Source organism: Nicotiana tomentosiformis, chromosome 9 (genome assembly GCF_000390325.3).
Source record: "Nicotiana tomentosiformis chromosome 9, ASM39032v3, whole genome shotgun sequence".
Taxonomy (NCBI): domain Eukaryota; kingdom Viridiplantae; phylum Streptophyta; class Magnoliopsida; order Solanales; family Solanaceae; genus Nicotiana; species Nicotiana tomentosiformis.
In genome coordinates this window covers 94,806,289-94,829,154 of record NC_090820.1, presented here as the reverse complement: position 1 = coordinate 94,829,154, position 22,866 = coordinate 94,806,289, and the positions used below count along the sequence as shown (strand labels likewise).

The 22,866-nt window shown below is 39.3% G+C and overlaps 2 protein-coding genes across 2 annotated transcripts; both read right to left on the bottom strand.

Annotated features, from left to right (window-relative positions):
* Nucleotides 1–3,496: 3,496 nt before the first annotated feature.
* LOC104093765 (uncharacterized) lies at nucleotides 3,497–16,744 on the bottom strand. The gene is made up of 6 exons (XM_070185351.1): nucleotides 16,414–16,744; nucleotides 16,239–16,326; nucleotides 15,952–16,042; nucleotides 12,252–12,591; nucleotides 5,464–5,620; nucleotides 3,497–3,906 (listed from the first exon to the last, which is right to left on the bottom strand). The coding sequence occupies exons 1-6, from the start codon at nucleotides 16,453–16,455 to the stop codon at nucleotides 3,752–3,754; spliced, it is 873 nt and encodes a 290-aa protein (XP_070041452.1). The 5' UTR covers nucleotides 16,456–16,744; the 3' UTR covers nucleotides 3,497–3,751.
* A 1,810-nt stretch (nucleotides 16,745–18,554) lies between these two features.
* Nucleotides 18,555–20,708, bottom strand: LOC104093766 (HMG1/2-like protein). Its single transcript, XM_009599578.4, has 8 exons — nucleotides 20,550–20,708; nucleotides 20,406–20,451; nucleotides 19,781–19,882; nucleotides 19,622–19,679; nucleotides 19,482–19,526; nucleotides 19,093–19,173; nucleotides 18,936–19,007; nucleotides 18,555–18,851 (listed from the first exon to the last, which is right to left on the bottom strand). Exons 2-8 carry the CDS (start codon nucleotides 20,441–20,443, stop codon nucleotides 18,831–18,833), a joined length of 417 nt encoding a protein of 138 aa, XP_009597873.1. The 5' UTR covers nucleotides 20,444–20,451; nucleotides 20,550–20,708; the 3' UTR covers nucleotides 18,555–18,830.
* Nucleotides 20,709–22,866: the final 2,158 nt, after the last annotated feature.

Below are 22,866 nucleotides of genomic sequence, written 5' to 3'. Positions count from 1 at the left end.
GACATTAATGTTATCAAAAAATAATAATTATTTGATTTTACATTATATATTAGTTTAGGTTTTTAAAAGAGAAAGAACATCATTAGAAAGTTAATTTGATAAAATGAACATCAAATCATTATTTAAATTTTTAAAAGATAGATAAATATTAATTAAAATCTATGAAATAATAGTATTAGAATCTTGACATTTGAAAATTGGAAAATTGTGAATCATTTATTTTTTTTGGTTTTGGAAAAGTTTCTACTTGTTTAGGACTATATTACTTTAGTACGAAACAACTATGTCCATAGAGAGTATTTATTTTAACTAATATCTTGATTCGTATAGAATTTGACCATGTGACAATGTTTTATTATGGACCCTTCATCTCAATATTTTAAAGGGTATTATCATTTTTAGCCTTCGTCATAAATTATTTAAATTTGATAGCCGAAAAAGTATATAAAATTAGTATAATTTTTGTATATAACATAAAGAATGTATATGTGTGTATATATATTTTCGGCTATTATTTTGAGAGCGGTTATACAGTATCATTTTTTCATATTTTAATAAGGAAAATTTACATCGTATAATAACCCTCCAAAATAATAGCCGAAAATATATAATTTTTTTGTATATAATATTTCATATTTTTTTATATTTGATTAGCGATTGTAATTAATTTTAGATGATCGGCCAAATATATTAAAGCACTTTTAATAATGGGATTAGGTGTACTCGATGTATCCCATTGCCTTATAAATATGTCTGGCAAAATGATCCTGAATTTATGATAGCTGCATTTAAACTATATAAAAATATTAATCATGATCAAGACGGCAAGTAATTTCCATAAATTATTAAGTACCTTTTGAAAGACAAACAACAAAATTTCCCATTTCATTTTATAGTGGAGTTAGGGTCGCCTTTCGTGGATACTATTTATATTTTTTTTCTTTTATATTAGGTAAACATACTAATATAGAAAACACAAATCAATTCCCTACTTAAGAACAAGGGTGAGTTGTACAATAAGTATAACAACTACTTCTTCTTTTTCCTTCGGAATTTAATTTTTGTGTAGTAACAATATATAAAGCCTTTTTACTATCAAATTTTAATATATAACAAGAGGTAGTTATCCATAGCAAGTTTGATATAATTACTTGAAAATAGAGCAATAATCTATCAAATATAACCAATTAAAATGCACATAAAAGATTTTATATTGTCAACATATATAACTCAACGGTCGTCGGCGTTAAGACTCTATCAATATGTTATTCCGTTTATCCTTCCATTTGATTAAGAATTTATAGGCTAGACTAGACCTAAATATAACTTATTAAGTAATTGTAATGCAAGACTATAACTATTTAACCAATTTTTGATCACGCATCATGATGATATGAGTTGAGCTACCTGACTACTTGATATCATTATTGGTGGGAAAGTATAAACTATAAAATCAAGAGTCTCGGTAGAAAAATATTAGGGGCTCCGTGCTCCCAAAGGTTTCAGGTTCAAATCTCGGCAAACCTAAAAATATTAGGTGATTTCTGTCCAGGTTTTGACGGATAAAATTACGTAATACCTGTGCCGGTAAGAAATAGCATTTACCCGTTAAATTAATCAAGGTGCGTACAAAGTAACTCGGACACAACGATTATTAAAAATTAAAAAATCATGGAAAAGGAACCTTATCGAAATGATGTTGAAGACTTGTGCCATGTTCATGCAAAGTCTAGAGGCATGAGATTTTAGTGAGCTTAATAATGAAAGCTATACAATTTTATTTTAAAATTATTGGTCCCCTCACCCCTTCCCCAACCTACGTTCTACTTTTTTCAACTGACCATGCAACTTATATTCCTATTTATTCTGATTTCATGCCTTTTTGTACTCCTCTAATTGGTTATCTTTTCAATCTAAAGTAGTATGCAAAATTAAGATTTGTAACTACAATCTACAATGAGCATGTATTACTTGTTATACAAAGTGGCCCATTTACCTTTAAGCAAACGTTAGGGAGGTAAAAAATTTACGGGGCATTCTATTTTGTTGCCCCTATTTAACTTGTACTCTTTTTTAAAAAAAAAAAAAATAACTAGTATCACAAGTACAGACAACTTCATACCGTTTTCTCCTCCTCTTCTTTTTCTTCTTCTTCTTAGTTGTTGTGTAAACAAAGGTGACGATGGATCTACATGGTGTTTATGAGTAGGTTTTAAGGTGGTTTATGATGTTTTATAATAGTGAGCTGATATGGCGCTCCTCTCTTTGCTACTGCTTAGGGTTTCTTCTTCTTTCTCCTCTTAGTTGCAAAATAGGTTTGATAATTTGTTGATGTTTTGCCAAAATAATAATTCAGTTTGTTCTTTATACAACAACCAAAAAAAAAAAAAAAAAAAAAACCAGTATATACCCATAAATAGGGTCTGGAAAGGATAGTGTGTACACAGACATTTCCCCTACCTAGAGATAGAGAGGCTGTTTCCGATGACCCTCGGCTCAAGGAACAACAATGAAGATAAAGCAACCAAGTAGCAAACAATAGTAACAACAATATAATAAGGTAACAGACGCGAATGACACAGTATGTAATAATAAAGAACTATGTAATGATATTTGAAAGTTATGTTTCAAATTTAAGCTTACTTGAAGTAAATTTGGGTATTGAATCATGTGTTGGATTGTTGAAATTCGAAGAACAAGTTTATGTTTCTAGGCAATTTGCATTTCAGACTAAAAAATCTTTAAGTGCATGTAGAAAAATTAGCTGCATTAAGTCTCAAGTACATATTAAATGCATGCAAAAATTAGCCGCACTTCAGACTAACCAGTCTTAAATGCATCTTAAGTTTGCAACTTCAGACGCGAATTTTTCCAATTTCAAACCCGCTAAGTTTGAAATTGATCTTAAAGTAGGTAAACTTGCAAATTTTTATGCAATACGGGTATAACTTAAATGGTGACCCAAAACTGTATATATGCAAATCCTGCGTTAGGGAGAGCAACAGTATTTATCTTGAGCCAGTAAACTTCCACGAATCCTTACCAACCCAACTGAGGGCAACGAACGTAATGGTCCTGACTAGTGGCAGATCCTCGTCATCAATCATATATAAATACAATGTAAACATCAATACGAGACATGAATTTAACTTAAAACCCAACGTAGTAACAACATTGTTTATTTAAAATCTTGCGTAAGCTACTGCTCTTGGCACTTGTTTGAAGGTGAAGTTTATTGCATTAATGTAATTTGATGAACGAGAAAAGCACATTGTGACATAGTGAAAAGGAAAACTATCTATTTGCTCCTCTATTTGCTTGTGATGTTTTGCACTAACAGTGAAAAGGAAATTTGTCTACATCCTCCTGAATATGGCATGTAAAAACTTTAGGTCCCTTCCTTTGTGATCCTAGTATGTAAACTTCAACAAGAGGCATCACACTTTCACCTCCAAATATTGGTTTCTTGTTTTTTGATGTCCCAAAAAAGTGAATGTAAAGGAAATGATATGAATTGAACTAAAAGCTCAATCATAATCTACAAATGATTTCCCAACTCCAATGTTCACAGAAGAGCTGCAAGCACACGATTACAATCCACAAATAAGAACAGTCAGTAAGCTAACATCTTTGTCTTTCAGCACCATACTAATAGAGAAAAGAAATTGAGATTGTGACATTGGTGAAATTTGACAAGAGGTAGATGGCTGTAGTTAGAGTTATAAAACATCGTTCCATTTTTCTCTCTTCTTCACAATTCCTCTCTATCGCAGCAGCAGTTCTGAGCATTCCAACCCATGATGTTCAAAGTTGGACCTTTCGAGGGAAAAGGGAAACATTCCACTTCTCCCATTCTTGTCTTCTTGAATAGTGCATCTCCAAAGGACGAAAGAGTGATTAAGCAACCTATAGGGAAGGTAAGTTTCTGGAAGTATTAACTATCAGATTCAAGTTTGTTTAACAGCAAACAGCATTTGCAACATTATGCCCTGTATCATCTAAGGCTTTTGCACCATATCTGCCAAGATGGAATATATTTGTTCTCTCATAGCATCCCTGTTATTTGCATTGAGTGTGAAAACTCTAGCGCCTGGATGATTTCTCATCCTCGCAACTGCAAGAATCCAGAAACTCGTTGGTTTATTTTTTCTTTTAGAAAGTAAAAGAATGTTGGTTTGTAAGTCCAATATTCAGGGAACACATAGAAGGAGGTCAACGCAGAGAATAAAAACAAACAGGTGTGTTTGGTATGGAGGAGATCTTCTATGTTGGTTGGCTTAAATGTTTGGAAGAATATATTCCTTATGAACTAATTTTCTCCAATTTCAGCAAAATGACTTCCCTACCAAGAGGAGGGAAAACTTTTCCAAAACTCTACATTTAATGGTTTCAACCCTACCCCAAATCCATCCCCCCACCCCCACCCCAAAAAAAAAAAAAAAAAAAAAAACCCACCAGCTACTCAACCGCACCCCAACCACCCCAGCTACCCCTTGCCCCCACCCGCTACCCACCCACCCATGCCCACCCCCACCAACCCCTGCCCACCGTCCCGCGCACTACCTCACCCCAACCCACCCCGCCTCCTATAGTGTTTGCCTAAAATATATAAATACTCTTGGGACAATATTTTCAGCTTACTGACCAAACACAAGAAAATAAGTAAAAAAAGAAAACACTTATTTTCCAGGAAAATTTTTCATACAAACACACCCAACAAATTAACAATCTATAAGATTTGTGAAAAAATGACCAAGAAAAGAGGCATGAGTTGATTAGGCAGAGAAGTCAAGTAGATAGCTTATGTAGGTACAACCATGTAGGGGCTGAATTATTTAGCAAACATAGTTTTGGAGTTTTTATCCTTAGCTTCTGATTTTAACGAAGGTAAATAGTAAAAGAAGTTCGATTAGCATTTTTTCAAAACCTTACATTTTCGGACTATCAGGAGCTGCCCCTTTAGTGACTCTAGACCCTTGCAGAAATCTATTTGGACGTTGTACCACTCTAAAGTAGAAGATATTTCTTCTATGAATATGAATCCATAGTGTATAGATACTTGGTTACCAATGTGATTGATTTGAATTTGGCATATAGAATTACCAGTGTGATCGCGATAAAAGTAAGTTCTAGACCTACACAAAAGCACAACATACAGATAGAGGGAAATACCTCCAGGTATATGAATCCATAGTGTATAGATACTTGGTTACCAATGTGATTGATTTGAATTTGGCATATAGAATTACCAGTGTGATCGCGATAAAAGTAAGTTCTAGACCTACACAAAAGCACAACATACAGATAGAGGGAAATACCTCCAGGTATATGAATCCATAGTGTATAGATACTTGGTTACCAATGTGATTGATTTGAATTTGGCATATAGAATTACCAGTGTGATCGCGATAAAGTAAGTTCTAGACCTACACAAAAGCACAACATACAGATAGAGGGAAATACCTCCAGGTATATCTCGCCCTGCTTTTGGAATGGGGATAGAAGCCAAGAGTGGGATATTGGATTGCAGGACTTTTAGTACAGCTGGAAAGAATGAGGAACTGTAGAGCTCCATCTTCCCAACTTCATCGATGATGAAAAGATCAGTATCTTCCCTTACCTAACAAATTTATGAACCATCAAAATGGCAAAATACAATGTACTACAGATCAGACAAGTCTTTTATTTATTTGATAAAGTAAAGATAAGACAAATTAAATACAACAACCCAGTATAATCCCACTAGTGGGGTCTGGGGAGGGTAGTGTGTACGCAGACCTTACCCCTATCCTGGGATAGAGAGGTTGTTTCCGATAGACCCTCGGCTCCCTCCCTCCAAGAACTCCCCACCTTGCTCTTGGGGTGACTCGAACTCACAACCTCTTGGTTGGAAGTGGAGGGTGTTCACCACTAGAGCAACCCGCGCCTGCTGCCTTCCTTGGATGTGGTAGCCGTTTCTCAGGCTCCCTCTCCGGAATCGAACCCTAATTCTCCGTCACCCGTCACCACCATGGTAGGCCACTATCCTACCATCGAAAGTTGATAGGGCAGAAATTTGAATGATGCGTCGCCGGCACGATGGCCGTGCGATCCGTCGAGTTATCATGAATCATCGCAGCAACGGGCAGAGCCCGCGTCGACCTTTTATCTAATAAATGCATCCCTTCCAGAAGTCGGGGTTTGTTGCACGTATTAGCTCTAGAATTACTACGGTTATCCGAGTAGTAGATACCATCAAACAAACTATAACTGATTTAATGAGCCATTCGCAGTTTCACAGTCTGAATTTGTTCATACTTACTGTTACGCGGCGCCTTCCTGAAGTTCCTTGGAAGGGCGACGTAAGGCTAGGCAACCGATGTCAGTACGGTTGCTGTCCGCCAACTGAGGTCCCCTCCGTACGCTAGACTAGATTGTCAGTGCCGTACGGGAAAACCAATGTCATGAGCAATTGAAAGAGAGCAGAAAAGAGAATTGAGAATGAAAGAAAGCTTGATTGCATTGAATGAAAGCTATTACAGAAAACAAGACGGTGTCGGGGGGGAGAGACACCAGTACAGAGAATTGTTTGCTTGCTTGAAAGTTTTGATTGCTTGGTCCCCCTTAATAATGCTTAAAAAAATAAACCAAAGTTACATGACTAGACCTATGAAAGCTGGAAAATCACACTTAAAGAAAATGCAGCAAAACTACTCTATATTTACAATGAAAAGGACTTAGTCTTCTACAAAGCAGCAGCAAGTCCGTTGGCAGCAACTTTGTCTTTAGCATCAGGGTCTGCGCGCGCGGCATTGTCTGCGCGCGCGGCGCTGTCGGCTTTTGCCTGTGGCTGGGCGCTGGCGATGGCTATCGGTGGGGCGACAGAGGCACATGCGCGCTTGTCACTTGGAGCTGCCGAGACCACGGGGCCGACCGTGGCGACGGGCGTTGGGAGGCTGGCCAGGACGCCACGGGGCGCGTCCAAGGGATCATGGGGCATGGCTGGAAAGCCGCCCATGACATTCTCCCCCACCTGAGTTGGCGACGTCCTCGGCGCCTTCCTTGCAAGGTAATCATCAATCAGGCTCTTGTAGGCTTTGAGGTTTGTTCCCCTCTCCCAAGTATTCTCCTCTGCATCACATCCCTGCCATTTCACCAAGAACTCCTGGTGATCTTTTCTTGAGGCGTGAATCACTCGATCATCAAGAATAGCTTCAGCACGCCTTTTTCCGGTTGAATTGGGGCCTCGAATACTTGGTATTGTGAGTTGGCTTCGTGAAGGATCCTCCACATCTTCCCGAAAAGGTTTCAGGAGACTGACATGGAAAACAGGATGGATTTTCCACCAAGCTGGGGTATCCACCCGGTATGCAACTTTCCCAATGCGCCTTTCAATGGACAAGGGTCCAATATATTTTTGCAATAGGCGAGGGTCATGGACCCCTGCAAACAAGTACCGCTTTGGGATTTTGACCATCACTTTGTCTCCCACCTGGTATTCCACAAAGCGGCGATTCTGATCAGCATGCCTCTTCATCCGTTTTTGGGCTTTGACAAGATAGCTCCGCACTATCTCCAAATTTTGCTTCCATTCTTTTGAGAAGCTGGCAGCTCGAGGAGATTTTGACATGTTTGGTGCGTTCACTGTGTGTGGGAGTAGCGGTTGCTGTCCGGTAACAATTTCAAAAGCGCTTTTGTTGGTACTTGAGCTCTTTTGTGAATTGAAACACAGTTGAGCAGCATCCAGAAGCTTCACCCAATTCTTCTGCGATCCGGTCACAAAGTGCCGGAGATATTCCTCTAGCATGCCATTGAATCGCTCCGTCTGGCCATCAGATTGCGGATGAAAACTTGAGCTATGACTCAATTTTGACCCGAGGCACTTAAAGAGTTGGGTCCAAAAATTGCTAGTGAAGCGTGAGTCGCGATCACTAACAATGTCTTTAGGTAAGCCCCAATACTTGACGACATGAGAGAAGAATAGTCGAGCTGTATCTTCTGCTGATATATATTGTGGGGCTGCTATAAAGGTAGCATACTTGGAAAACCGATCCACCACAACCAAGATAGTTGTGAGATCTCCGACCTTGGGCAATCCGGTGATGAAGTCCAGGGAAACGCTTTCCCAAGGTCTTTTTGGTACAGCTAGTGGTTCCAAGAGCCCTGCCTGCGTCAAGCGGTCTGACTTATCTTTCTGGCATACTAGACAAGTCTTCACATACTGAGCGACGTCATCGACCATTTGAGGCCAATAATATGCACGGCGAAGCAATGCCATGGTGCGTTCCTCGCCGGGATGACCGGCCCACAAAGTATCGTGGCATTCTGCAAGAAGAGTCCGTCGCAGATCTCCTCCTTTAGGAACATAAAGTCGGTTCCCTTTCACCTTCAGGAACCCATCTTCGGTGTAGAACTGGCGAGTCTTGCCCTGTCCTACCAAATCAACCAAATACTGTGCAGCAGGATCCTTGATGAGTAGATCCTGTATCTGGTCTTTTATGGTGGTGGTTACTTCGCTTCCCTTTAGGGCGGCGAGAACACACATCGATGCTAGATCAGCTCTCCGACTGAGTGCATCAGCAACATGATTGGTCTTTCCACTTCGGTACTCCAGGTTGAAGTGAAATTCCGCTAGGAGTTCCTGCCACCTAGCCTGTCGTCCATTCAGCTTTGGCTGGGTCATGAAATGGCTAACGGCTGTATTGTCTGTCTTGACCACGAATGGGGCTCCCAGTAGATAATGCCTCCAAAGGCGTAAGCAATGAACGACAGCCAATAATTCTTTCTCATGGGCGGCATAGCGTCGCTCTGCATCCTTCAGTTTCCGGCTCTCGTACGCTACGGGATGCCCTTCTTGTAGCAATACTCCACCAAGTGCATAGTCGGAGGCATCCGTTTGCACTTCGAATGGCTTGGCCAAGTCAGGGAGGGCCAAGACTGGGCTACTGGACATAGCCATCTTCAATGCGTCGAAGGCCTTTGCCCGCTTGGGGCCCCAATCCCACGGGGTGGCCTTCTTGAGAAGTTCTGTCAGCGGCACTGCAATGAGGGAGTAACTTTTCACAAACCGCCGATAGAAGTTGCATAGGCCAAGGAACGACCTCAAGGCATGTATATCCTTAGGAGGCGGCCATTCTGTAATGGCCTGAATCTTCTGCTGGTCCATCTTGATCCTCCCTTCCTCGATGACATGTCCGAGGAAGTCAATTTGTTTCTGAGCAAAGGAGCACTTGGATAGCTTCGCATATAGTTCGTGCTCCCGCAATCGGGCTAGGACCTTCCGCAAATGCTCCAGGTGTTCTTCTAGTGTCTGGCTATATACCACAATGTCATCCAAATAAACCACGACGAATTCGTCAATGTATTCTCGGAAGACTTGGTTCATCAAGGTGCAAAATGTGGCTGGCGCGTTAGTCAAGCCAAAGGGCATAACCAGGAAGTCGTACGACCCATATCTTGTCACACAGGTCGTCTTGTGCTCATCACCATCGGCAATCCGAACTTGCCAATAACCTGTCCTCAGGTCTATTTTGGTGAATACCGTCGCACCACCCAGTCTATCAAACAAGTCTGCCATTAGCGGAATAGGGTACTTGTTTTTCACGGTGATTTTGTTTAGAGCCCGGTAATCCACGCAGAGTCGCAAACTACCATCATGTTTCTTTTGGAATAGCACAGGGGACCCGTATGGGGACTTAGAGGGCACAATGATCCCTGTGTCTAGCATTTCCGTCAATTGTCTCCGGAGCTCGGCGAGTTCGGGTTGTGACATTCTGTATGGCGCCCGGGCAGGTGGCTTCGCACCCGGCACCAACTCAATCTCATGGTCCACAGTTCGCCTAGGCGGAAGACGCTTTGGCATGTCTTGTGGCATGATGTCTTCAAATTCCAGAAGTAACTCCTTCACGGGTGCAGGAATGGGACCCGAGGAGCGTTCTATATCTTCCATGCAGAGGGTAGCCAGGAACGTGGGTTCATGTCTTTTTACCCCCTTCTTCAACTGCAAGGCCGAGATGTTCTCGGCTGCCATCTTCATGGGAATGCACGGAATAATGCAGGGCTTGGCCCCATTTGCCCCCATCATCAGCAGCATGTCTGCATACGGTGCGGGCATGGTATTGGTCTGTCTCAGGAATTCCAACCCCACGATTAACTCAAAGTCATCTATGATCACTACGCGCAGGTTGAACTTTCCTTCATAAGGGCCAAGCTTCACTGGTACTTCTTTGGCTATTCCACCCACTGGTTGAGGTGGTGAGTTGATAGCCTTCACACGACCTTTGCCCTTTCCTACGACTAGTCCAAGACGCTCCACCTGAGTCGAGGCTAAGTAGTTGTGGGTGGCACCTGTGTCTATCATTGCCCGAATGGGCTTGCCATTTACCTTCATGTCAACGAACATTAGGGTCCTCTCTTGATGAGGAGGAGTCCTCAAATTCGCCTTCTTATTTCCTTTCCTGGCAATTGGACAGGGGTCCTTCTTCTTGCGGATACCGGCACTGGTACCCGCTAAGGGCTCAGAAATGGAGCCAACAATTGCATTGAATGCACCTACTGGCTCGGTCTGGTCCGCATCATCGGCGTCGTCATCCGTCCCATCCTCAAAAGCTTGATGGGCATTCATCTGTGCATGTGGACATTCATTATTCCAATGTGGTCCGCCGCAATGGCGACATCCTGAGGGGGGCTTCCTCCCCCGATCATTGTTGTTAGATGCAGCACTAGTACTGCCGGAAGAGGGAGTCTTGGATTTGGGTGCACTCCGGTCTCCTCCACTTCTGCTAGGGCCACTAGTGTTTGGTTGGCCCCCTTTGTATCCTCCTCGGACAGGCTGTTGAGGCCTATCCTTCCGGGCTTCCACTTGGTAATCCCCAAGGCACTCTGCTGCTTGGATTGCCTTAGGCAACGTGTCTACCCTTTGTCTCTGCAACTCCATCCGGGCATAAGGTTTCAACCCTTCCAGGAAGGTGAAGAGTTTGTCTTTGTCCCCCATGTCACGGATGTTCAGCATGAGCGCGGAGAATTCCCGCACGTAATCTCGCACTGATTTGGTCTGGCGGAGCTCCCGCAACTTTCTCCTGGCATTGTACTCAACATTTTCGGGGAAGAACTGTAGGCGTATGGCTGCCTTCAGTTCCGCCCATGTGTCGAGGGCATCTTCACCTGCCTTGATGGCTTCGTACTTCACCCGCCACCATAGTTTGGCATCACCCTGAAGATACATGGCAGCAGTTGCTACCTTCTTAGCTTCTTCCAGGCTTCCCACGGCATCGAAGTATTGCTCGATGTCGAAAATGAAATTTTCCACTTCTTTGGCATTCCGAGCTCCACTGTATGGCTTTGGCTCAGGAATTTTCAGCTTTTGTGCCATGGGGGCGAGGTTCACACCACCCCCAAATTGGTTTCCGCCTCCTCGAAGTAGGCCTTGTAAAGCAGCATTGACAACATTGAGCTGGCCTGTCAAGTTGTCAATGGTTTGTTGCATGGCAGTCACCCTGTCTGCCTCTTGTTCCCTGTTGGCTAAATCCTCGGCACGCTCCTGCTGGAGGACCTCAAATTTACCAAAAATTTCAGCTGCCTCTGTGGCTGCTGTTTGCCGGTCTCCTTCAGAGTCGCGGCTGATGTTTTCTATGTCAACTTCGGCCTGGATGAGTCTGCGGTCCAGGTCGTCCAACCTTTGCACTAGGCTGGTTTTTAGATCGGGCACCATTTCCACGATGGGCCGTAATGCGTCAACCGTTCCCTCAAGGGTCGCGATGCGATCCCCATAATTCACCATGGTCAGAAATGGTGGTAATTGCAATGTGATCCCTCGTCCGATGTCGAGCCTAGGCTCTGATACCAACTGTTACGCGGCGCCTTCCTGAAGTTCCTTGGAAGGGCGACGTAAGGCTAGGCAACCGATGTCAGTACGGTTGCTGTCCGCCAACTGAGGTCCCCTCCGTACGCTAGACTAGATTGTCAGTGCCGTACGGGAAAACCAATGTCATGAGCAATTGAAAGAGAGCAGAAAAGAGAATTGAGAATGAAAGAAAGCTTGATTGCATTGAATGAAAGCTATTACAGAAAACAAGACGGTGTCGGGGGGGAGAGACACCAGTACAGAGAATTGTTTGCTTGCTTGAAAGTTTTGATTGCTTGGTCCCCCTTAATAATGCTTAAAAAAATAAACCAAAGTTACATGACTAGACCTATGAAAGCTGGAAAATCACACTTAAAGAAAATGCAGCAAAACTACTCTATATTTACAATGAAAAGGACTTAGTCTTCTACAAAGCAGCAGCAAGTCCGTTGGCAGCAACTTTGTCTTTAGCATCAGGGTCTGCGCGCGCGGCATTGTCTGCGCGCGCGGCGCTGTCGGCTTTTGCCTGTGGCTGGGCGCTGGCGATGGCTATCGGTGGGGCGACAGAGGCACATGCGCGCTTGTCACTTGGAGCTGCCGAGACCACGGGGCCGACCGTGGCGACGGGCGTTGGGAGGCTGGCCAGGACGCCACGGGGCGCGTCCAAGGGATCATGGGGCATGGCTGGAAAGCCGCCCATGACACTCATGCTGCATATAATGATCCAAAATAGGAACTTGAAGAAGAGTATGTTATCAGAAACTAGCAACCTGAATCAAATTTGACATCATTCATCAGAGACAAAAAGGACTGGTAGATAAACAGCTAATTATTCAGTCTTCTCATTCCTCCCACAACTAAAAACCAATGGATACAACAACAAAAGAAATAGTCTGAACAAAACATCTCCATAACATTAGTACTCTCAATTCATAAAATTCTCGTGGAATAATACTATATAGGGCAAGAGATACTTCGAGACATAATTAATTAGGATATCATTACCATTTTCGCAATAGAAATGAATTTTCAGATAACTTGACGGGGAATAAATTTCTCGATAAGTACTAGAAGAAAAGAAGGGGAACCAACTTTCCTATGCAAATTAGACCTTCAAACGGTCAACTATCACGTGAACTAGAATTTCTAGGATTTTGAGATGTTGAAGATGTTTCTGGAGAACAGCAGAGAAAATGGATAAGTTTTGCATATCGTAGATGAGGTTCTGAGTCCTGGTCTATGGGAGCCCGTGTGGTTTTCTCGACAGCTCCAGAAGGTTGAGGCCGAGACTCATTATGACGATGGAGTGAGCAAGATGATGGACAAAGCGGTGGCAGAAGGTTCTTTGAAGGGCTTTACGGCAGGAGTTAGAATTAATGATAAGTTAGACTCTGGCTCTTGTTTGCAGATGATACCCTTATATGTGCAAATTTTGTAATGCTGAGATACTCTAGTTATCTTTACCTGAGACAGATCCTAATGTGGTCCAAGTAGTTTGGAGGCTGAAAAATCAATCTAAAGATGCGTGAGATTGTACTAATGAGAGAGGTGGACACATTAAGCGATTAGTGCAGGTGTTCAACCACAGGATAAAAGCACTTCCAACAACTTATAATAGGGCTACCGTTAGGAGCATCAAACAGGGGCCTACAGTTTAGATTGTTGTGATTGAAAGAACAGGACAAGTTGAGTGGGGTAAAGAAAAGGTATTTGTCCAAAGTGGTTAAGTCTTGATCAAGAGTACACTAGCAAGTATCGCAACATATTACATGTTCCTGATACTCACACTGACAAGTATAACTGAAATGTTGGAAAAACTTCAGATAAACTTCCCGTGGAACAATGGGACACAAAATTTCATATGGTAAATCAAACGTGGTCACATCCACTTTGATCTGTTGGCTGTTGGAGGGTGCGGAGTAAATGATTTAAGAACTTCAAAAGAGCATTACCAGGCAAGTGACAAATGGAAATTTGGGACAGAGGACCAGGCATTATGATGAGCAGTGGAGATTCGAAAATAACACTTGACCTTATGGAGATGCGGTACAGAAGAGCAACATGAAGGGAAGAATGTCAAATTGCTGACATTTAAAAGGAGAAGAAGTAAATGTATAGCTTGGAATGTAGCCCCCTAAAACTTATGTGGGTACGGGTGAGCTTTCTTTTTTAATAGAGGTGTTGTCCAGGCTAATTTGTGCGGGCCTCGACTCGTCCACCAGCTACGTGTTACCTCTTATCGGCACAAGTACCGAGTAACTTCGATCACCAAGACTTAGGCATATAGGAAAAAATTACCTGGTGTTATTTATCTCTACTGGTTTTCGAACTCTTTGTCTCCAAGTTGCACCCACTTCACTGACCACTAGCCACACCCTTGAGTGCAGCAATATGAGAGTTTGCTATACTTTTTTTATACGATTGTGTAAACAACATCACTAAATATTACTTTTTCTTAGAGGGACGTCACTAAATTATTGCTTCATCATAAGAAAGTACTATAAACATTATATTGTATAGTCTCAACTTGATAACAAAACCAAGGTTTCTTTATTCTTCCTCTATTGGATTCACTCCCATCAATCTTCCGTTGATCTTCCGCGCGACTATTCCAACATCAGAGGATTTTTACCAATTGAATTTAACTACACAAATTACCTCACCAGGAAGGTTTTCTCACTATACTATAAAGGCATTACCTCCTCTTCTTTTTTCACTATGCTAAAAGGCCAATACCTCATCTTCTTGGTGGATGGTTCCATTCCATGCCCATCAGCCACTCACGATGAGTATTGTTTACGGATTCAGTACAGCACTGTCACCCTTAACTGGATTGATACTAGTCTCTCACCCCTTGTTCTTGACGACCTTGTGAAACCTCCAAAGGATTGAAAAACCTGTCAGAAAATGGTGTGACTCAAACTATGCAAGGATTACCCCTCTTACGTCACACTTCTGTTTCCAGGCCTAATGCCACCGGTCAATGCCATCATTCATAATCTCGCAGCCCCTATTAACTGAGGAAGCACATATCAATACAGCTACCTCGGATAACTTCACTCCTTAAACAGCTTATTAGCAGCATACTCTTGACACAAAGCGGACCTTCTATGTCCGCCCAAAACTTCTTCTAACAATCCGTCATCCAAGATTCAAATGGTGGACAGGTCAAGGAAAGAATAAACAAGGGCTATAATGGTAGGGATCATTGGCAATATTCTCCTAATGCTTCTTATCCCTTTTCTTCGCCATTGGTTTGGTTTGCAAGAAAATGTTCGAACTTGTAGTGATGTTGTTCTTGGCTGTTCGTACTTCAACCTCTCTAAACAGTACAAAATCTCTTTCCATTTTAACCATATTGCTTTGGGATGTCCGAACTGGTTTAAACATACTTTTATGTCCAATATCTAGCCTGAATGTTATTGGAGTTATGAGTTTAGAGGAGGGTTCAACAAGCCGTTTGTTACCAAGAACCCCAATTTCACCAAGCCAATAAACCCGAATCTTTCATCGTCTGCCTGTCATTACAGTGGTCCATCTCAATTCATGACCTGCAATGGCAACCTTCTACTATTATACTTTCCGCAAGCACTTCTACATTTTTCCTTTCTTTTCTTTCTTTTACTTTTTTCCTTTTGACCGAGAAATTTGTTGCTTCAGCAAATCAAGGATGACACCAAACTTTTCCACCCTTCTTCACCTAACAACCACACTTGGTTCAACAACCAGCACTTATATATCTACCTTGCATTGTTTTTAAAAGCGACGAGCCCAAAAAAGTGACAAGATCCACAAGGCTTGAAGTGAAAAAATGATAAGTGAAGCGCACAATTTATTGGAATCACGACGCTTCTCTGAAGGCATGGTTTAGCCATGAAGTGATGATAACCCCTAATTTCGCATCATTTCATCGCTTTAAGCAACAAACCATAGCTTTTATAAGCACATCTACCACGTATCCTTTTTTTGCAAAATGTTTTACTCAAGAAAAAATCTATTATCTATTGAGCTAATACAAAGACAATGGTTATTTACCAATCCACTCAAGATAAAATACCAAAACAAATAGATAAGCCGGGTATGCATGTGTAAAGAAATTACTGTAGTAATTAGATAGAAAGGAGAAGCACCTGGAGATTTTGTTAGAAGCAAGAATCCCTTTACGACCATCAAGCGTCACAACCTCAAACCCAACCCTCTCTGTTCCTTCTCTAATCTCCCCTTCACCAAATTTAAATCAACAACTTAGAGTTATCCAATCATAGTATATATTTGTAAATGAGACACTCCAAATAGTATAATTAGAGATATTGAGAATATATATATACAGCTAACATTATAAACAGGAACAAATGAAGAGAGAGAGAGAGAGAGAGAGAGAGAGAGAGAGAGAGAGAGAGAGAGAGAGAGAACATACGAGTATAGAAACCTTGGACTTTCAAATTAGGATTGGAATTTCTGAGGGTTTCGAGTACTCTAACTATCAAAGTTGTCTTTCCAATACCCTGCAAAAACAACAAAAAAGTGCGTCAATTTCAGATTTTGATACAAAGTAACAAAAATGGTAGATAAGAAGCGGAAAAAGAGTATACAGGAGAGCCAGTGACAAGGAAGCATTTTCCTGTAGCGGCCATTTTCGCCTCACTGAAGAATCAATCAATGATTTTACAGACGGTTCAAGTCTCCACACATCCCAACCCGGAAAAAACCGAGCAAAGACATCAAAATGAACCGGCAGCCTCGTTATTTTATCTTTTATTTATTGATTATTGATTTCTAAAATAGCATACATAATTCTTATAAATTAAAGGGGTAGTTTGGTTCATGGGACTAGGGATTTTTGTGATTGTTGAGTTTCCTGCTTGGGTGGTCCATTTATATTTTGACGTTTGTAAATAGTCACGTATTTGCCTTTTGCATTGAACGAAACTTCAGCATAAAATAAGTAAATTTCACGTGACCAAAGTTTTTGAGAAAAATATCCAAAGTTATACCTCAAGTTTTGATTATAGTTATAACTATCTCACTTTGGAGCTCAATTAGGGGCCAAGAAAAAAACTATTCTTTTGTTAATGGCAACGGTAATATTAGAGTAAAGTTTAACAAAGATAAAGTTATTCAATTTCGAATGACACGGGGATAAATTTGACAATTTTCCATACAATAAAAGTTAGTACTTATTTGGAAAAACCATTTACACGGTAAATACTGCACCAAAGATGTTCGACATTCTTTTTAAAACGAATAATTGTTCTCCTAAAACGAGAAGGAATCTTGTTAAAAAGTCCCTTTATTGAATACCACCTGCAAAAACTAAATAAGAAAACAGGTTACAGTCGATTAATTAAAGGAAAACTTTCAGCGACCTTTTAATTTATGCTTCCCGTGCTTCTTTTCATTTAATTTTATATATTGTACATTTAAATTTATTTTCTTAAGTGTTCCCACATGTTGTGAGTTTCGTGCTCGATTTGTACTTAATCTTATTCTAGTATGACTAAAATTGCAAATCAACAACTTATTAAAAGCACTTCTTAATTCATATGAAGCACTGTCATGATGATGTTTCAAGAGACTGAATTCAGATTTTATTCTTCAAAAACTAGCACTTACTATGATTAGGATAACAAAATCATATTAGTTAAAAATGGTATAGTTTTGAAATGGTTGCATCTTTCTTTTGCGTTAAGGTAATGGTATAAACAGTTAAAACTTATTGAATTCCCTACTTCATCAGCGAAAAGTCTCTTACTTTTTTCTACAAAATTGATTGAAACTTATACAATCTACAAAACATTCACCTTCTTTTCTTCCCTGTTAGTCAAGCAAATCACATCATTTGGAAATGCCATAGAATCAGAGCAGTGTATGTACATTTTCTTTAGGCACAATCTTGTTAGCAAACATTTTCCGTTTTGAAAAGCAACTGACTTTGGAATATAATAGGTGGAGGTATATATTCTCCACTCCGAATAATTACAATTAGTATAATAACAACAGTATCATTGCAAATACGACAAATAAATCTTTAGTTTCAAGGCGAGAAGTCTCTTTCCAACTCTACCCCACAAACTTTGTCCACTAGTCACTTAGTGAGCGTTTGGACATAAGAACTGTAAATTTTCAAACTGAAAATAGCATTTGTAATTTTGAATTGTGTTTGAACAAATATAATTTTGAATTATTTTTGAAATTTTATGAGTGATTTAAGTAAAAATTTTAAAAAATAATTTTTAAATTCTCAAGTGAACGCTAATTTCAAAAAACAATTGTTATGTCTAAACAGGCTCTTAATATTAAACACATCAGACTCAAAAAATGAAACCTAAAACAGCTTAAATGCAAGTAAAACAGTGTAAGTACAGCACCTGGCAACACATTGCCAAAGAGAATTAGAAACGGAAAAAAAGGGATAAATCCATAACAGACAAATTATTCATACTTCAGCGAAAAGGTGGGTCCAAGAGCAAGAAGTCAGATGGTGATAAACTCAACATCAAAAAGAAAGACAACTTGGAATGCACAATTACTTTATCCGATTGAACAGGCGGAAGATATTTTCGCACATTTGGTACGATCTATAAGGATGAGAACTGGTCCGACCACCACCCAAAGGAAAAGAAAAAAGATAAAAAAGCAGACTAAAAACCTACCCTCTGGAGATCAAAAGAAAACATCACCAGCAAAAAAAACAATACCAAAGATATTTTTGACCAACAAGCTACAAAATTAATGGGCAAAACACATGATTTCCATATACTGGCCAAGAAAGAACTAAGGCCTATCCGAATTAACATTAAGCTGCAGCATCAAATTAAAAAGTACATAGTCATTTGAGCTTTAAAGGCAGCACTTTTCTAATTTCATCTTTTCCCATACCCTACCGATACCCAAAAAGATAAAACAACAAAAGACAAGTATTTAATAGGAAAAAGAGGAAGTCATATATGGAAATATCTAAGATATTACACAGCCCCTTCACCAATTTCTTCATCCACTAACACTTCCTTTAGTCATCATCTTCCTCCTCCTGTGCAAACAAAATTAAAATCAATACACCAAAACCAAAAAAAACAGCAAAGAAACAAATGATCATTTCATCACAAAAACAAACCTCGTCACTTCCTTCTTCCTCGTCAACCTCAGACTTTGACTTGTCAGATTCCTCATCTTCAGCTTCACCAGCCTATACAGAAGAACAAAAGAGTTCTTTAGCACCAAAAGCACATCATAAAATAGAGACATAAAGTAACCATACACAAGGATTTCACCTGTCGCCTGTTATAAGCATCCATGTTCTTTTCGTATTCAGCCTTCCTTTTCTCTGCCTTTGCTATGTAAGGGGCTTTCTCCTAAATTCATATTACAGAACGAAATAATTGATGAAACATAATTGGGGATTGATATAGATCAGGAAAGCAGAATGCTAAATAGGCTAGACGATCAGGAGAAGCAAAACAAAATCAGCATTTGGCCGAAAACGAAGCAAGGCTTACCAAAAACTTAAGAAAGCTTATGCTACTATTCTCAAACAAGTTAGGAATCGGCAAACATGAATTTTCACTAACCCAGTTAGTCAATAATAAACTGATGTCACGGAAATATTGTGTGCAGACAAATAAAATTATTATAAGCTAAATACTGAAAAGTAGATACTTACAGCATCTGACAAATGTTTCCACTTGTCTCCACCAGCTTTACCAACCTACAAATGATTACAAAGAAAAAATTAATCAATCAAAACTACGTCAAATACAAAAACGAGAAACAGTTTGGATCTATCATGGGAAAAATACTCACAGCAGCTACAGATTTGTTGTTTGGATGTTTTTCCTTGTACTGCTTCCTGAAGTCCTCCCTTTATTCAGCATATCACAAAAAAAAAATACGATTAAATTTGGGAATTACAAACATATTATAGTCACCCAAAACGACTATGACAAGCGTTCAGGTGTGTACATGAAAACAAAGAAAGCACTTGCTGGCCTCTTAGGCTTGTTTGGATCCTTGGCAGCCTGCTTCTCCTTCTTAGTCTGGGGAGCTGCCTTCTTAACGCCGAGCCTGTAATAATCCATAAATACCAATTTAAACAAATAAAAATGAGAAAATATAGGATGCTAGTACTAGAAAATACTAGAAAATATCAACAATATACATGAAGAGCCATCAACAAGGAACCAAAATCACATCAAAATCAACAAGATAAATGAGAAATACTACCAAATAACAATATACATTCGTTTATTAATTCGTCAAAATCACATTAAAACGAAAATAAAAAATCATACAAAATCATAGGCCAACAACGCCGGAAAATATAACAGATTTAAATCTGACAAGCTGTCGTGATACTCCAAAACATATTAAAATCATTAAAAACAAAAGAGTAGATCCAAAATAAACAGAAAATATCTCAGATATAATAAATAGGATGTAATAATTAGCCAAAAGCATATTATAATCATTAAAAAACTTACAAAATCATACAAATTCAAAACATGCATACATATCACATTCGCACACCTCAATCGTAGATCTAAAACTCAAATACGAAACAATACATCAAAAGCAAAACAATACTCACTTGTTATCAGATTTAGCCTTTGATTTACCTCCTTTCATGATTAAACCTGCAATAAAACGAGAAAAATCGGTGAGAATCGGTTGAAAATCAGCGAAAAACGGTATGACTCGGCCGAGTCAGGGCCGCGGTGAGTTAACGAGTTACCTTTAGGGTTGAGAATAATAAGATATGGAATAGAGAACGAGAGAGAAACAAAGAAAGAGTTATATGCCCGTTGTGTGTGTGTGTGTGTGTTGTGGGCTGAAAGGGGAAGAGATAAGAAGGGGCTTTGGTTAGGGACTCAAAAGAAATTTTCTCTATTCATAAAATTGAATATAAGCAATGAAATTTTCAAGTCCGGTTCCGTTTGGGCGGGATTTCAAATTGTTGCCATGTCATCGATCCGTGTGACTTGAATCTATTGGTTCAAATTTATTGTGCTTTCTATGTGTTTGTTCGGGGGTAGGATCGGGGCCTTTGGGATGTATAGTGGAGGAAGAGTGAGGACACGTGTCGAGATCTGGTGATTTAGGGGCTTTTTTGTAAATGGGCTAACGCCTTGTTGTGGTTTACTCTGTAATGACTGTTTTAACCTTATTGTGCTATTAAGGAGAATTGAGGGGCCGTTGTGATGCTATTTGAGAAATCTTGATAAAGATGGAATATTGGAATGTAATACGTCGATCTAGCGTGGTAGGGCTAATATAGTCATTTCACCAGCTTAAAGAGTCAGCATTATTTTTCCTTTTTTGGTCCCTTCTGTATGGAGTACCGTACGCTTTCAAATTGTAGATCTCTGTTTCAAATTTCTATGAATTCGAATTTCATACTTTTATTAGATTTATTTATAGTGACTAAAATCTGTTATAATAAAATGATCAAGGATTATTTAAAGATAGGTATCTTTAATAGCGCATTTTTACCTGGAACGGAGCCAACTCCGAAAACTTCATTATTTTGATATTCTTTGCAACATATAATTGTTCAAGTAAATATTTTGCAAGATTACTTGATGTGCTTCTGCAATAGTATCACTTAAATTTAAAGATGATGATGAAGAGGAATTTTCATCTTTATTATTAGATGAACCTCCATTATAGAATATTTGATTTGATTTTGAAATAAATTGGAAATTTTGAGTTACTTCCTAAGTAATGTTCATTATTATATACTGAATAATGTGTAAAGATTTACCTAAAGATAAATTTGAGATAAGAATGAAATACATCCTAACGTTTGAGATTATGATGAAATCCATCTGACAGTTAAGATCAATATAAAAATTATTCTATTATTATTCGGTCAATAATTATGCAATATGTAGAGATATTTTACCTAAAGATAAATTTAAGAAAAGGACTGAGATCGGGATAAAATATACTATTATATTATTATCAGGTCAATAATTATTTCTACTTTATTTTAATTAATTTGCATAAGATCTTCTATTAGGAATTTTTGTTGTCTCGCAATTCCCGAGGCAAGAGTAAGAAAACAACCGGTAGTTCTAGTAATCTCTTTCCCAATCCAATTTGATTATTTATATGTTATTGAAACACCTTTTGAAAATATTGTACGTGATTTTGAGTTTTGACCATGTACTACTACAAGAATAATTTGGTCTAGACTTAGAGCCCGAATTAGATGAAAAATGGTAATCTAGTTCTAGTTACTGCACAAATTGAACTTTAATTATCATACAATTGGATATGAAAACATTAAATTCTTTATATGACTCCTTTCCCCATTGCAGATTATCTATTCGTCAATATCTCTTGTTACACCCCATATTTTCGTACGTGAAAGTACATTATAAATAAATTGATGAAAGTTCGGAGATGAGATGTTACATCCCGCATTTTTGTACGTTAAAATTTCGTCGTAAGTTAATCGACGTGAATTCGGAAATGAGATTATTTTGAAATTATAAGCATTATGCTATTTCAAACACGTTATGAGTAAATTCGTGAAGGAGAAAGGGTAAGCAAATCGAAGGAAAGGAATTTCGTCAAAGTTTGACATTTTGGGATAAAATACGACCCGGGCTATAATATCCGATATTTATGGACTAGTACCATACAAGGTACCACATGACCACGATAGTAAGGTATACAAAGTGTGTTAAAAGTGAGTTGTACTTTAAGTAATTTGAGATAATTCCTAATTATGTGAATTATTGGGTAATGGGAGATTATTTAGTTAATTAAAGAATTGATCGGATAATTAATAATATTTTAGGAAAGATTAGCTAAATAATTAGGATATTTTTATTAGCCTAATCCTCCAAACGTGGCAGCAACATAATGAGTCATTAAGTGACTCTTAGATTACTTTGCTAGGTGGCACTTTGGAAAGGATTCTTGGCTAAGCCATAAAAAGCTCTAAAATTCACAAAATATATGAAAAGGGAAACGTGCTTTAGCAAAAGCCATAGAAGATTTCTCAAACTCAATAAGTCACATAAGATTAGGATTAATTCACC